General features: G+C 38.0%; 1 protein-coding gene across 5 annotated transcripts in view; it reads left to right on the forward strand.

Moving 5' to 3' along the window:
• The window catches only part of RIMKLB (ribosomal modification protein rimK like family member B), a 47,481-nt gene that overhangs the window by 20,689 nt on the left and 10,798 nt on the right, over positions 1-15,994 (forward strand). For all 5 annotated transcript variants that reach the window (XM_067008717.1, XM_067008715.1, XM_067008714.1 and 2 more), the window contains one exon: positions 953-1,188. In XM_067008717.1, coding sequence (XP_066864818.1) covers positions 1,014-1,188 — 175 coding nt within the window. In that variant the 5' untranslated portion in view covers positions 953-1,013. The remainder of the gene's footprint in view (positions 1-952; positions 1,189-15,994) is intronic.

Below are 15,994 nucleotides of genomic sequence, written 5' to 3' on the forward strand. Positions count from 1 at the left end.
CCCATGTTCCTCGTGTATAAACTGAGCTCCAATCCCTTGATGCCTTTGAGATTGTGGGTCCCCAGGCAGGTGGGTGAGTGTGGTAGGCAGGACAGGTCAAGGTCTGGAGGGAGGGGGTGGTGTGTGTGTGCATGAGTATGTGTATGTGTGTGGTAGTGCCTCTGTCCCGTGACTGTGTGCATCTGTGGAGCAGGCCCTTCTGGGTGAGACTGGAAAGCACGTGAACGGTGCATAAGGGCCCAGTTCCAGCTGCTGTGATGCTGGAAGCCGTCCATCTGTAGGGCCATTGCTTCCTCTGTTCCTCGCCCTTGTCCTGTCCTTCTGTGCTAGGTTTGCCGTGTCATCTGGGATGATACTAGAAATCACCTGTTAGGCTTGTTAGTAAAACTTGTAGCTTTTTTCTTCTTTTCATGAAAATGATTTTCAGTTGTCTTGCTCATGATATAAACTGAGAAGCAGCACTCTTTTTTTGTTGGTGGCATTCTAGTAAACAAGCTATGTTTGTTTAAGAAAAATTCTGTTTAAAAATAGAATAAAAACAGTGAGTAAGAGCATGCTGTCTCCTGACTGAAAAACAAATTTTAGTGAATGAACTTTGGCATTTATTTAAATAACTTTGGCAGTTATTTAAATTTTTTCCACACATTTTCAAATTACTTACTTTGACTAAAGTTGCTCTTGTAATGACATTGTTGGTGCTCATCTAGTAATATGTGCTACCATCTGATTTTTAAACATACCTAGAAATATGTTTATAAGAAACTATACACATATGAAATAAAGGAAGATAATTGAACAATAGCTATAGATACATGAATATACATAATTTGTTCGAGTTTGTAGAGACGGAAAAGATGGGGTATAGTAGTATATAATCATGGTGTGATTTGTGTGAAAGCAAAAAACTGAGTAGGTTTCTCGATTTACTTTGTATGTATATCTTCTTTTCCAGCTAGAAGAAGTCTATATTCAGGAGGAAGTAATCACAGAAAAGGAAGAACAGGCAGAGCAAGATGTGTAGCTCTGTGGCCGCCAAGTTGTGGTTTTTGACAGATCGTCGAATCAGGGAAGACTATCCCCAAAAAGAGATCTTACGAGCATTAAAGGCCAAATGTTGTGAGGAGGAACTGGACTTTAGGGCTGTGGTGATGGATGAGGTGGTGCTAACAGTCGAGCAAGGAAACCTGGGTAAGTCTACAGTTAAGTAACTTCTTTGCATTTTTACTTAGAATTTGGTGACTCTGCATGTTTTAGGAATCATTACGGCAAAGGATTTGTTAATAGCCTTACTATTACTAAGTATCATCTAGTCTAAAAATCTAGTATATTTTATGGAAGAAATGGCAACACCGGTATTTGTTAAACCCCTTATTGTATTATTTAGGAAATAGATGGGAGGGAAATTAAAGATAACCTACTAGTTTTCTTCCATTATTGTTTTCTGTTTTTAAAATGCCTTGTTTATAAGGTGCCTCTAAGGGAATTTGTACCCCATCAGGGTCCTTCTAGTAAATTGATCAAAATCCATGTGTAATTCTCATTTTCTTTTTTCTTTATAATGTTAAATACAGCTTTTCTTTCTGGATAAAAGTGTCCAAATGATTTGACTTAATTGGTGATAAGTATTTTTAATATTTTCAGTAGTCCATATTGTTTTCAGATTACTAGGGGAAGATATTTTGGAAATGTGTAGAAATTCTTTAGGACTGACTTGCAGGAATCTTTAAGCTTTGTAAAAGGATTTGTTACAGCTAAATTGGTACTTTCTATTAGGGAGAGGTGATTATTGTGAGAATTAATAATGCAGAGTACAGATCTGCTTTTAAGGTAATTTCACTCATGCGCTAATTTCAGTTTTTCTGTCTCTGTCTCTTTTGACCTAATTCATCCTTAAGAGCCATTTATGCCACAAAATTCTGTTACTTTTTTTCCCCCCAAGCCACAGCTATTCTGACTTCTACTTCTTACTGTCCTGGGTCAGGATCTTAGGTCCCCAAATTTTAATGCCGCAGCAGCCCTCTGTGTCTTTTTCGGAAGTCTTTCCTCTCTAGCCCTTTCTCATTCAATAAACACTACTTTTATCATCTTAACATGATAAAACCTTCAGAAACTCTCTACTTCCCTATAACATTTAATCTTATTTTAAAGACTTTTCATTGATGCATGTCCCATAAATCTAGGAGTTTCTATGTTTTTTTTTTACATTTTGCATATTTTGAATTATTTAAATCTCATACCATCTTGTAAGGAAGGTAATATTATCATTTCACAGGTGAGGAAACAGACTCTTGAAGAATTAAGTGGATAAATTAGAATAAATTCCTCTTACATATTTTTAACTCTGCTGTAAATGCTGCAGATAGACCATTTGTCCAACCTTGTCTCTTATTAGTCTGTATTGTTTGCCTTGGATCAGTATGTTCACTGTGGAAGCTCAATGTCATTTGAGCTCATTGCTGTTTCTTTGTCTTTGCTCATATATTGCAATACACCTTAATATTTCTGGACCACAGTTAGCTGCGGTAACTGTGGATAAGGGGACTGCTGCATTCTCCTATAATATTTTTTACTTCTGTAAAATCAGTAGTAATGTTCCCCCTTTCATTTCTGAGTTTAGTAACTTGAGTCTTCCCTCTTTTTCTTAGTCCATCTAGTTAAAGTTTTGCCGATTTTATTGATGTCTCCTGTATTAGTGTCTTCTTTTGTGTATAGTTGACATTTTTTTAAATAGAAATGCATTTCTTTTATTTATTTATTTAATTTTACTTTTGGCTGTGTTGGGTCTTCGTTTCTGTGTGAGGTCTTTCTCTAGTTGCGTCGAGCGGGGGCCTCTCACTGTCACGGCCTCTCTTGTTGCGGAGCACAGGCTCCAGACGTGCAGGCTCAGTAGTTGTGGCTCACGGGCCTAGTTGCTCCGCTGCATGTGGGATCTTCCCAGACCAGGGCTCGAACCCGTGTCCCCTGCATTAGCAGGCAGATTTTCAACCACTGCGCCACCAGGGAAGCCCTAGTTGACATTTTTGTAGAAATCTTCACATTCCTTTTATTTCCTTTTGTGTATATTTCATTTGCTTTTTGTGTTTACCATGGGGATTACATTTAATATCCTTATGTTATACTACTCTAATTTGAGTTTATACCAGCCGAACTTCAGTAACATGCAAACACTCTGCTCCTTTACCACTCTGTTTCCACCCCTTTCACTTGTTGATGTCACAAAATTACACCTTTATTCATTTTGTGGCCAAAAACATAAACTGGTAATCCTTTTAAATGCACCAGTCTCTTAAATTATATAGAAAACAAGAGTTGGAGTTACAAACGAAAGTTATAGCAATACTAGCTTTTATACTAATGATTGTTTATTTTTTCTTGAATTATATTTAGTCTCTAAATTCTGAAGTACAGTTACAAACTATTGTTACAGTAATTTAGCTTTTCTAATTGCCCATTTATTTACCTTTATTGAGATATTTATTTTTCCATACGACTTTGAGTTACTGGCAGATGTCCTTTCGTTTCACCTTACAGGTTCACGAACTCTCTCAATTTTTGCTTTTCTGTGAACGTCTTAAATTCTCCCTCTTTTTTTTTTTTTAACCTCTTTATTGGAGTATAATTGCTTTACAATGGTCTGTTAGTTTCTGCTTTATAACATAGTGAATCAGTTATACACATACATATGTTCCCATATCTCTTCCCTCTTGCATCTCCCTCCCTCCCACCCCTCTAGTGGTCACAAAGCACCAAGCTGATCTCCCTGTGCCATGCGGCTGCTTCCCGCTAGCTATCTATTTTATGTTTGGTAGTGTATATATGTCCATACCACTCTCTCACTTTGTCCTAGCTTACCCTTCCCCCTCCTCATATCCTCAAGTCCATTCTCTAGTAGGTCTGTGTCTTTATTCCTGTCTTGCCCGTAGGTTCTTCATGACCATTTTTTTTCTTAGATTCCATATATATGTGTTAGCATACGGTATTTGTTTTTCTCTTTCTGACTTACTTCACTCTGTATGACAGACTCTAGGCCATCCACCTCACTACAAATAACTCAATTTCATTTTTTATGGCTCAGTAATATTCCATTGTATATATGTGCCACATCTTCTTTATCCATTCATCTGTTGATGGACACTTAGGTTGCTTCCATCTCCTGGCTATTGTAAATAGAGCTGCAATGAACATTTTGGTACATGTCTCTTTTTGAATTATGGTTTTCTCAGGGTATATGGCCAGTAGTGAGATTGCTGGGTCGTATGTTAGTTCTATTTTTAGTTTTTTAAGGAACCTCCATACTGTTCTTCATAGTGTCTGAATCAATTTACATTCCCACCAACAGTGCAAGAGTGTTCGCTTTTCTCCACACCCTCTCCAGCATTTATTGTTTGTAGATTTTTTGATGATGGCCATTCTGACTGGGGTGAGATGATATCTCATTGTAGTTTTGATTTGCATTTCTCTAATGATCAGTGATGTTGAGCATTTTTTCATGTGCTTGTTGGTAATCTGTATATCTTCTTTGGAGAAATGTCTGTTTAGGTCTTCTGCCCACTTTTGGATTGGGTTTGTTTTTCTGATATTGAGCTGCATGAGCTGCTTGTAAATTTTGGAGATTAATCCTTTGTCATTTGCTTCATTTGCAAATATTTTCTCCCATTCTGAGGATTGTCTTTTCGTCTTGTTTATGGTTTCCTTTGCTGTGCAAAAGCTTTTAAGTTTCATTAGGTCCCATTTGTTTATTTTTGTTTTTATTTCCATTTCTCTAGGAGATGGGTCAAAAGGATCTTGCTGTGATTTATGTCATACAGTGTTCTGCCTATGTTTTCCTCTAAGAGTTTGATAGTGTCTGGCCTTACGTTTAGGTCTTTAATCCATTTTGAGTTTATTTTTGTGTATGGTGTTAGGGAGTGTTCTAATTTCATACTTTTACATGTAGCTGTCCAGGTTTCCCAGCACCACTTTTTGAAGAGGCTGTCTTTTCTCCACTGTATATTCTTGCCTCCTTTATCAAAGATAAGGTGACCATATGTACGTGGGTTTATCTCTGGGCTTTCTATCCTGTTTCATTGATCTATATTTCTGTTTTTGTGCCAGTACCATACTGTCTTAATTACTGTAGCTTTGTAGTATAGTCTGAAGTCAGGGAGCCTGATTCCTCCAGGTCCATTTTTCATTCTCAAGATTGCTTTGGCTATTCGGGGTCTTTTGTGTTTCCATAAAGATCGTGAAATTTTTTGTTCTAGTTCTGTGAAAAATGCCAGTGGTAGTTTCTCCCTCTTTTTTGAATTAGAGTTTTGCTGGATGTAGGAGTTTTGGTTGGCAGTCTTTCTTTTAGCACTTTGAATGTATTTAGACCCCTGTCTTCTGGCCTCCAAAGTTTCTGATGAGAAATCTTCTGATAATTTTATTGAGGATCCATAGAATGTGATGATTTGCTTCTGTCTTGCTTTTTTCAAAATTGTTTCTTTGTCCTGGGTTTTGAAAGTTTAAGTATAGTGTATCAGCATGTGTCTCTTTGAGTTCATAAATCAGATTTGGGAAGTTTTCAGCCACTATTTCATCAAATATTATCTCTGTACAACCCCCCACCCCTGCCGCCTCCCCGCCCCAATCTTCCTGGGACTCCCACAATGTGTAAGTTCACTGATTTCTTCTGTCTGCTCAAATCTGCTTTGAATCCCTCTAAGTGAGTTCTCATTTCTGTTATTATACCTTTCAGCTCCAGCATTACTTATTGGTTTCTTTTTTATGTTTTCTGTCTACTGGTATTAACATTTTGTTCACACATTGTTTCTTTGACTTTCGTCACATCTTTCTTTAGTTCTTTGATCATCTTTAAGGTAGTTTCTTTTAATGTCTTTGTCTAATTTCTTTGCCATTAATTAGGAATTCAGGAATGGTATCTGTTGATTTATTTCATTCCTTTTAGTGGCCATACTTTCTTGGTTTTCTGTATGCCTTGTGGGTTTTTGTTGAATTCTGCACATTTGAATCTAATGTGGAAACTCTGGAAATCAGTCTCCCCCTTCCCCAGGGTTTGCTGTTTTTTGTTTACTGTTTTTGTTATTTTGATTGTCATAGGCTGTCTCTGTACCTCAGATCAGCCTAAGGTGCAATCTTAATGTCTTCTAAGGTCTTTTCTGAACCTTTGCCTAGGCACTTGCAGTCACTTTTAAAATTTTCCCCGTATATGCAGTTGAATGTCCTAGTGTTTAGTGTATGGCTTCTGAGAGGGGAAAAATGACAAAGGAGAAAGAGGCAAAGAGGATATTTGAAGAAATAAATAAGTCCCCTGGAAGCGACTTCAGCTGGAAGGGGAGGGGCTTATAAAAGTGGGAGGAGTGGTACAGTAAAAATGGCTACTGGCCTCTTTGTCTGCACCTCTGATCAGAAGCTGCATCCAGCCATCAGAGCAGAGATGCCAGATATTTGGAGGGCAGCATCTTTATAGACCACCCTGACTCCTGCAAGGCATGTCAGCTGCTCCAGAACCAAGTGCAGTATTGCTAAAGAATGGGGGATGGGTAGTTGCTATTTTTCTAGAGCTGAAATTGATGAAAATTAACTGCACTTACCATGCCAGTATTTTCCTTCATTATCCTTCAACAGATTGACAATGCATTTGTTGTTTAGGTGGCGAGACAGAGTCCTGATGCTCCCTACTCCTCCATCTTCCCGGAATCCTCTCTGTACTCATTTTTAATTGGTGTGTGTCTCTTTTTGTTTTGTAGTCTTGTATTATATTCTGGGGAAAAGTCTCTTACTGGATACATGTACTGTGAATATCTTCTCTCACTCTGTGGCTTGCCTTTTTCACTCTGTTAATGGCATCTTCTGGTCAGTGAAAGTTCTTAAATTTAATTAAGTATGGTTTATTTTTTCTTATTTTTTGATTAGTGCTTCTTGTGTCCTAGTTAAGAAAATGTATGTGCCCAAGAGTCCTTATTTTGAGATACATGCCAAAAACCTACTTCATAAAATACAACATTGTTAAGTGAAATTATTGTTAGGTAAAAGGGCATATACTATTTTCTAAGGGGAGGATGGGTATGTGACTGTAACTTTTGCTGGCTTAAAATATAGTTAATAGAAGGATAAGTCATAATTTTCCAAGTATGGTTACCTTAGGGAAAAGAAAAGGTTCAAGAGGACAGGGATGATCTAGACTACTCTGATTCTAACAAAGTTGGCCATGTATTGATAATTAAAAGTAGGTGATGGTACATTGGATTCATTACGGTATTTTTATTTTCTGTTTAGGAGTTTTCTTAATAAAATTAAAGTACATGGAGAGAACGTTTAACTGATGAAAATTTTTGACTCAAGGATAGAAGGAGAAAGTTTGGAATTTAATCATTTTTGGTATGGCACTTTGATGAGATTATAAGTTGTTTCTTGCTCAAGTTAACTAGAGATATTTTAATTGCTTACAAATCAAATAACCTTCCCCATTACAGAAATTAATTCCAGAGAGCATATTGCCAAAAATAGATGCTCAGAGACTTGGTTACTTGGCATAGATAGGGCAGAAATCAATTAATACTACCTTTCTTATTTCAGTGGGAATCTCATAACCCATGGTACACAATGGTGAAACTGGTAATTAAGTAATTACTTTTATTCACTTGGAATCATGGTCTTTTTGAAGATAAAGCCTTGGAATCTGTTAGGTACTGCCACAGGAAACGTTTTTTAAAGAGTATGAGGGATTTGGAAACATGAGACTGAATGGCCTTCTGAAGGCATTGGGGAACTTAAAGGAAAGGAATGATGAGCTCAGATCTCTAAATTCTTCCTTCAAGGCAAATAACAAAATTCAGGGGCTTTCCAGTATTTAGGATTATAGGTTTAACCTAACCATTAGAGTATATTCATGTTGAAAGGAGTCTTCCAGCTGTCATGCTGCTAGGGCTTTGGAGGGAATTCATGTGCTATAATGAAAAGAGCTTCTGCTTTAGAACTAGTTAGATCTAGCTATCCTGGCTGACTTAGTTTTTAAACTAAACTGTTTTGCAGTTGGTCAGACTGGTTGTCTTGATACTGCTAAATTAAGTCTGCTGGTAAATTCTCTCCTTGACAAGTAGAGAAATTTCTAGATATCATGTAGTTAGGTCACCTGCTCTCGATTGCCAAAAGGAGGTTAGAACAGACTGATATAAATATTTGTCTTAACCTGGAGCCACTGTTAAAAAGTTTACTCTTTTTCAAAGTGGACAGGGACTTGACATTTAAAGGACATCACAAAGATAGTTTGCTTATACTCTCCCCTTTTTTTACACTAGTCTGTTGCTGGGAGACTGCTGTAAATTTTTATGGTTGGCTTCATTAATAGCGACCTAAATGATACATTTCCCCACTTCTATGTAGTTTTCTGTTAAATATTTCAGTATAGGTTTCTTTCTTATGGGGGAAGAAAATGTAATTTGGGTTAGATATAACATTTCATATTTGGATAATAGAAAAAAATTCATAAAGTTTTCATGTTAAGTTAACAAAACAGAAATATGTCTTCTTCTAATACTGAGACCTTATGCATCAGGTATCAAATAAATCAAGTTTGCTTGGGAGTTGACAAAAAAAAGGAGATGAAGAATCAACAGCTACCACATGTGCCGTCAGCCTACCCCAACCCACCGTTGTAAACTAAGAGTAATTGATAGCCATTAACAATTATTAACTACTTACTATGTGCCAATCTTTATCAAATACTTAACATGCACTTTCCCCCATCATCCTCCTCAAAACTGTTTAAGTGGGGCTTAGACTTTATCCCAAGGCTCAGAGTATCTTAAAATAGATGCTCAATGTTTTTGAATGAATAAAAGAATGAGTGGATAAGTGGATGAGTCCTTTAAGGGTATTTTATCTTTTTATCACTTTCATGAAGTATTTTCTCCTGAGCCATTTTTTTCTATCTATAGAAATGGTAAAGAGAATGTACTCAAACATGCAGAGCTTGAATGCCAGCATTTATAAAATTAAGATTAATTAGAATTATTTAGCTAGTGGCATCACATTTCTCTACATTTGATATGTCCTACCTGCTTTTTGGGGTAGGGTCGGTTGTTTTGACCCCCAGATTCTATATTTTTTAAAGGTACTTAGAGCAGAAACTAGCCAGTCATTACCTTCAATAAAAGATGTTTTTAAAACAGACAGTCATAATCTGACTTTCCTCATCTCTTTCTCCTTTTCTCTCTCTTTTTTCAAACACATGATGGTCAGCTGCAAAGTGGCAGTGCTCAGTGATGAGACACACTGTTATAGTAGACTTCCTTTTGTTTCAGTACCACTGATGGACCTGGGAAAGGAATTTTATTGGTTCCTTATCATTCCCCAAAGAGCATACCATTGAAGAGAAAAATTTTCTTGCTACCTGGGATTAATAGTGAGATAAGGCTTGGAAACAAATTGGACAGGAAAAGGATTGCTGAGGATGTTAAACAGGGGTAGTTTGATAGGAAACATAAAATATATCTTCGTAGGAAGCAGGTAAGCAGATAGAAAAGGCATATATATTCTCAAAAGAATGGATTCTTTTATTCTTGTTTTTGATATTTGATAATTTAGATGTATGAGTTCTAACCCAGCCTTAATGAAGACTTTTTAGTGTTTTATATAACTCTTCTGAGAATTATCTGACCCTTGGTACTGTAAATTTCCATTACCAGTTGTCCTATACTCAAAATTTGGGTAATTACTTTTCATCCTACATTTTTGGGACCTGGTAGGGGAAACTAGCCAGTGATTTTTTTAAGGTGATAATATTTTAAATATTCATTTATTTATCCCCCCCGCCTGCGTCGGGTCTTAGTTGCGGCACATGGGATCTTCGTTGGCGCGCAGGCTCTTCTTCGTAGCGCGTGGGCTTCTCTCTAGTTGTGACATGTGGGCTCCGGAGCGCATGGGCTCTGTAGTTTGCGGCACTTGGGCTTTCTTGTTGAGATGCGAGAGCTCAGTAGTTGGGGCGCGCAGGCTTAGTTGCTGTGCGGCATGTGGGATCTTAGTTTCCTGACCACGGATCGAACCCGCGTCCTGTGCATAGGAAGGCAGATTCTTTACCACTGGACCGCCAGGGAAGTCCCAAGCCAGTGATTTTTTTAAAAAAAGCTTAGGAGGACAATTCTCATGTGAAGACAGTTTTGCATTTATAGTAGGCACCAGTTCTGTGTGACCTAAGCCCTCTTGCTGCAATCTTTTTTTAATGTCCTAAAGTAGATTAATTGATAAACAGATTTATAGTGAGTTGAGTATTTTAAAACGTTCAGAATTATCTCGTCTTTTTTGTTAATATAGCTCCTTTTATTTTACATGTGGTGGTGAATTTAATAGCTTTGTCAGTTAAGTAATGGTTTAGCATTCTGGATTATTGACCTAAACAACTAAAGTTTGTTATGTGAATTTAGCTGGAAGTAGGGAGCTCAGAAGTTATAAATCTCTTACCCTGACTCCTTGCTTTTTCTAAGTAGAATTCACAGCCTGAGAAAGAACAGGTTAGATTTCTTGTCCTAAATTTGGTTTTGACTGCCTTTAGCAAGTTACTTTAGCTTTCAGTTAGTCTCCCTCCTCCCTCTTCCAAGATGAACTAATGTAAAGTTTTTACTGCGGTAGTAGCACTTGAAACAAAAATGGCAAGGGAGATGGGTCACTGGCAGAATAGTAAATGGGCTTTTGGTGAGAGAAAGGATGAGAAAGCATTTAAAACAAAAAAAAGTGAAGAGCTGAGCAGCAAAACCCAAGAGATTTTGAAACTGGAATGACCAGCATCAGTTCTCTTTAGAGAATACTTAAGAATTTGATACGTCTTGGGTTCTCCCCTCCAAATCGGGTTTTTGTTAAGAATTTTAAACGAAGAGAAAAGTTGAAGGACTAGAATTATGAACAGGTATATTCTTGCTACCTAGATTGAGTGTTCAATAGTAACCCCCCGTCACAGTTCTTTAATATCTCTTTCTCCTAGTATGTATAAACATTTGTACATTACACACAGCTTTTTGAGAGAGTCATTATCTTTTGAATACAAGTAGCTATCCTAATGTTCACCCCTAAATATTTCAGTATCTGAGGCCAAAAGATAAGGACATTGTTCCCTATCAGCCAACACAATTAGCACGCCTAAGAAAAGTAAGCTCTTTAATATCATCTCATATATACTCTAGAATCAGAGTGTTGCAGTTGATTCCAAAATACCTTTTTCAGTTATTTTCAAATCAGGCTCTATAAGGTTCATGCATTGTATTTGGATATAATGTCTACTTAGTCTTTCTAACTCTAGACATTCTTCCCATCTTTATTTCTAAAGTGACATCAACTGTTTGAAGTGATCAGAACGATGTCTCATATCCTGGATTTGTGTGATAGTTTTCTTGTGATCTCTGCCTCTTGAAGCTTGCTGTGAGTTGGCATGATTAGATAGAGTTCATGTGTTTTGTGCACACAGTTACCTCTTAGTTGACCATGGATACTTCATAGTGCATCCTTCCAGGAGGCCCAAAATGATAGTCTGTGCCACTGTCTAGGATAAGTTTGATCACTGGGACAGGCAGTATCTGCATGGTCTGTTAGAAAAATTCTATTTTTATCTTTTGCCTAGCAATTCTTTGATATTTTGGCACTATACAGATATCCCATCCACCTTTCCTTATAATGATATTTTGATATTTCATTGCGATTTTGTGGTGATTTTTCTAATTTTGCTATTCCTTCTATATTAATTGGCATTCTTCTCTAAAGAAGACCTTTTCCTACTGGTGATAAATAGCTCCTCCTGAAATGGGGGCATAAATGTAATTTTTCCTCATTATTTACCAGTTTTTATTTCTTTACTTATTTTTAAATAAATTTATTTATTTTTGGCTGCATTGGGTCTTTGTTGCTGCGTGTGGGCTTTCTCTAGTTGTGGAGAGCGTGGGCTTCTTTTTGTGGTAGCTTTTCTTGTTGCAGAGCATGGGCTCTAGGCGCACAGGCTTCGGTAGTTGTGGCACGCAGGCTTAGTTGCCCTGTGGCACGTGGATCTTAGTTTCCCGACCAGAGTTCGAACCCACGTCCCCTGCATTGGCAGGCGGATTCTTAACCATTGTGCCACCAGGAAGACCCTACCAGTTTTTAGAATACAGATTTATGTAATAGTTCCTCAAGTGATGGCAAATGAGCCCCCCTTCTCCATTATCATTATAGATTAATGAGCTTTTTTTTTTGCATTGTTAGTAGTTTTTCTTTTCTTTGAAATTTGGCTAAATGAAAGCTCTTTCAGTCTGTCTCCCGTGTTCTAGTAACTCATCTGTCTTAATCTTTGAGTGCATCCTTGATTTTTGGCACAGAGACTGTGTAGCTTTTAAATTGTGTACAAATAGCTCCTTCACTGGAAGCTTCCAGTTTAAATTCTTAAAATTTGTTAGCTTTAAAGTGATTCCAGAGGTCCTGGTAAATCCTCTGGAATACTAAAGAATGGAAGAAAAAGAAATGCCAGTTAGCAGATAAGCCTATCCTTATTTCCTGAGGATGAAAACACCTAGTACTTATCATGTAGACAAACTAGTTTCAAAAAGCACAGGTGTAGAGCAGGCTACATGAGAGATTTCCCACTTCATTACTGGCAAGGAGATTATTAATATCCCAAAGGAATCTTTCAACTTAGGAGAATAATCAGCCCTCAGCACCTTCTCACTCTGCCTTGACAACAGTAGCAGCCTTTTAATACATAATACATTTTTATCCAAAAAATGTAGGAACAAAAATTGTTCCTAACCCCGTTGCTATTCTAAGATTAACTCATTATTTATTGGCTTTTAACGTTTAATCATATACTTAATTCAAAACTTACCCAAAATATTTATATTGAAATCTCTATCCCAGTATGAAGCAAAACTAGATGAATAGTTTCATAAGTTGCTGTTTAAGATGATGAGCAAAAAAGACAGTATATGCTTGAGGAAGTGGAATTGAAAGAAAAGCTGACTGGTAGCACATTCAATTGGAATAGCTGTTTTCACAGTGAGTAGAGTGGAATTGTGCATGTGTATAATGAATAACAGGGATCTAAGGAAAAGAGTCATTCTCTCTATATTTCAGTTTTATAAGCTCTGCATCAAAGATGAGTGGTATTTACTAAGAGTACTCAAGAGATCAGTAATACTTTGCCTTTTTTTTTGGCTCACATTCATCTGTACCTGCCCTTCTTTCTGGGCAGCCTTGAATCACCTTCTGCTTGTCTAGGATAATAAAGTGTCTGTTTCTGTTACAGGAGGCATTGAATTTCTTTCCATCCTCAATAATGCCCATATAGTGTACTATGCAGATCTGACTGTGCTTTGGATAAAGTACTCCCATATTCCCAATTTCCATTGGCAGCAGACCGAGAGTGGAACACATTGCCTTCTCTATCCCCTTTCTTAAAAGGAGCAAAAAGTGCCTCCATTTTAGAGAAGTGAGAAGATAATGTCATAATGGATGAATTTTCTCTTGACAGTTGACAGTGTCTCTTTTCCTGATCACTCAAGTTTTCCCAAACTCAATCTTTGTTTTACCTCTGTTTCATTTAATGAATTTGATTATTCTCTCCAGGTAGCACTGACTTTTCTTATTTTTCATATTACTACTTAAAACTAGATTTTCCTAGTTTTTTGACTCATTTTTCCTCAGGTTTTTGCTTCTTTCTCGTGTCCCTTAACTGAGATTCATCAAATCCAGTCCTAGGAATTTCCATTTTTTCTTTTTCTTTTTTCAGCCTATACATCCCCATTTCTTTAGGTATTTTAAGTCTTGGGCTGATTCCTTCTGTAAGCACACACACACTCCACACCACCAGATATGAATTATTTTACACACCTGTAATACACATGTGTATTGCATATGCACATCTGTATAGTTCCCATCCGTACTTCAACTATTACAGAATAGTTCTACTTTGATGTTATCACCAGAATCTTTCATATCTACATCCAGAGGCGGCATCTTTTGCCATAAACTGGGTTCCCTTTTCACCTTTCCCATTCTCCATGTCCCCTTTTAACTCCCAATTTGGTGACTAGGCTTTTTTCTGATTTCAAGTAAAATGCTGTTTAGATTTTCCTGTTGGCAAGTCAGCACAAAAGCCCAGGAAATGAGAAAATGTAGGATTGCAGAAGTCTGCTGCTGCTGATCTCAAGATGCCTGTAGCAGCATGGTCAGTGAATGACTGCAAGGAGAATGCCTGAAGCCTTTGGCAAAAACCCTCACATCTGCTGATGACCACAGCGCTACCTGTAGCTGCCCCTGGAGAATAATGACTTCTGCTTCTCTTTGACCTTTAAAATTTTGTGTAATTGTCTCTCATTGGTGGATTCTCAAAATGGAATCCTGCTGGCAAGGGAGAGTAGGAAGTGCTTCTAGTCCCTGCCATACAGGGAGGGAGTAAAAGATGGGGATGGTGTTGAAGTATCAACAGGTAATATCAAGCACATAACCTCAGTTCCCTTAATCAGAACAGATACACACACACACACACACACACACACTCACTCACTCACTCACTCACTCACTCACTCACTCACTATAAAAATCCTGGGTATGTAAATGTATATAGAGTACAGTGACTAGTCAAGGACCTTATCTGCCTTATTTACCAATCTATTCCCAACTTTTAGAAAAGAATCTGACACATAGTAATTACTTAATGTTTATTCAATGAATGAATGTCCATGAGTAAGGGATTGATCAGATGGTGTAACTTTAAATATAATTCTGTTGAGCCCAATACAGTTACATGTGCACTGACTTAGATATCTGGTATAATTTTAAGAGTAGAGAGAAAGTGACATAAAATGATGTAAACAAAGTATCTCATTTGTCTAAAAATTATCTATATATTTTTCTATAATTAGATAATGGTGGGGAAAACACTATTAACATACTATTAGTTAACTATTAACTATTAGTTAATATATACTATTAACACTATGTAGGATGTTGGATGGGAGGTAAATGTGTTATATTTTCGTATTTGAATGTTATTTAAATAAGTATGTGTAGTTTTGTTATTTAAATAAGTATGTGTAGTTTTTTTAATGAAAGTAGGTTGTAAGGAGCAACAAGTACCTTGTTCCTTTATTATTTGGGACCTCTTTAAAAATAGAATGGTATTGGATAAAACTCAAAAAACTGCTCTTTTAAAAATTCTCTTTTTGGGGCTTCCCTGGTGGCCCAGTGGTTAAGAATCCCCCTGCCAATGCAGGAGACAGGGGTTCAAGCCCTGGTCCGGGAAGATCCCACATGCCACGTAGCAACTAAGCCCGTGCGCCACAACTGCTGAGCACTGCGCTCTAGAGCCTTCGTGCCACAGTTACTGAAGCCCATGAGCCGAGAGCCCGTGTTTCGCAACAAGAGAAGACACCGCAGTGAGAAGCCCGCGTACTGCAACGAAGAGTGGCCCCCGCTCGTCACAACGAGAGAAAGTCCACGAGCAGCACCGAAGACCCCACGCAGCCAAATATAAATAAATAAATAATTAATTAATTTTTTAAAAAAAATTCTCTTTTTGTGCTAAAAGCATATATCCTCACTTTAAAAAGATAAAGGGGGTGGGCTTCCCTGGTGGCGCAGTGGTTGAGAATCCGCCTGCCGATGCAGGAGACACGGGTTCGTGCCCTGGTCCGGGAAGATCCCACATGCCGCGGAGCAACTAAACCCGTGAGCTATGGCCTCTAGGCCTGCGCGTCCGGAGCCTGTGCTCCGCAACGGGAGAGGCCGCAGCAGTGAGAGGCCCGCATACCAAAAAAAAAAAAAAAAAAAAAAAAAGATAAAGGGGCTTACCTGGTGGCGCAGTGGTTGAGAGTCCGCTTGCCAATGCAGGGGACGCGGTTTTGTGCCCCGGTCCGGGAAGATCCCACATGCCGCGGAGCGGCTGGGCCCGTGAGCCATGGCCGCTGAGCCTGCGCGTCTGGAGCCTGCGCTCAGCAACGGGAGAGGCCACAACAGTGAGAGGCCCGCGTACCGCAGAAAAAAAAAAAGAGGATTG

The sequence above is a fragment of the Kogia breviceps genome, chromosome 12 (genome assembly GCF_026419965.1).
Source record: "Kogia breviceps isolate mKogBre1 chromosome 12, mKogBre1 haplotype 1, whole genome shotgun sequence".
Classification (NCBI taxonomy): Eukaryota; Metazoa; Chordata; class Mammalia; order Artiodactyla; family Physeteridae; genus Kogia; species Kogia breviceps.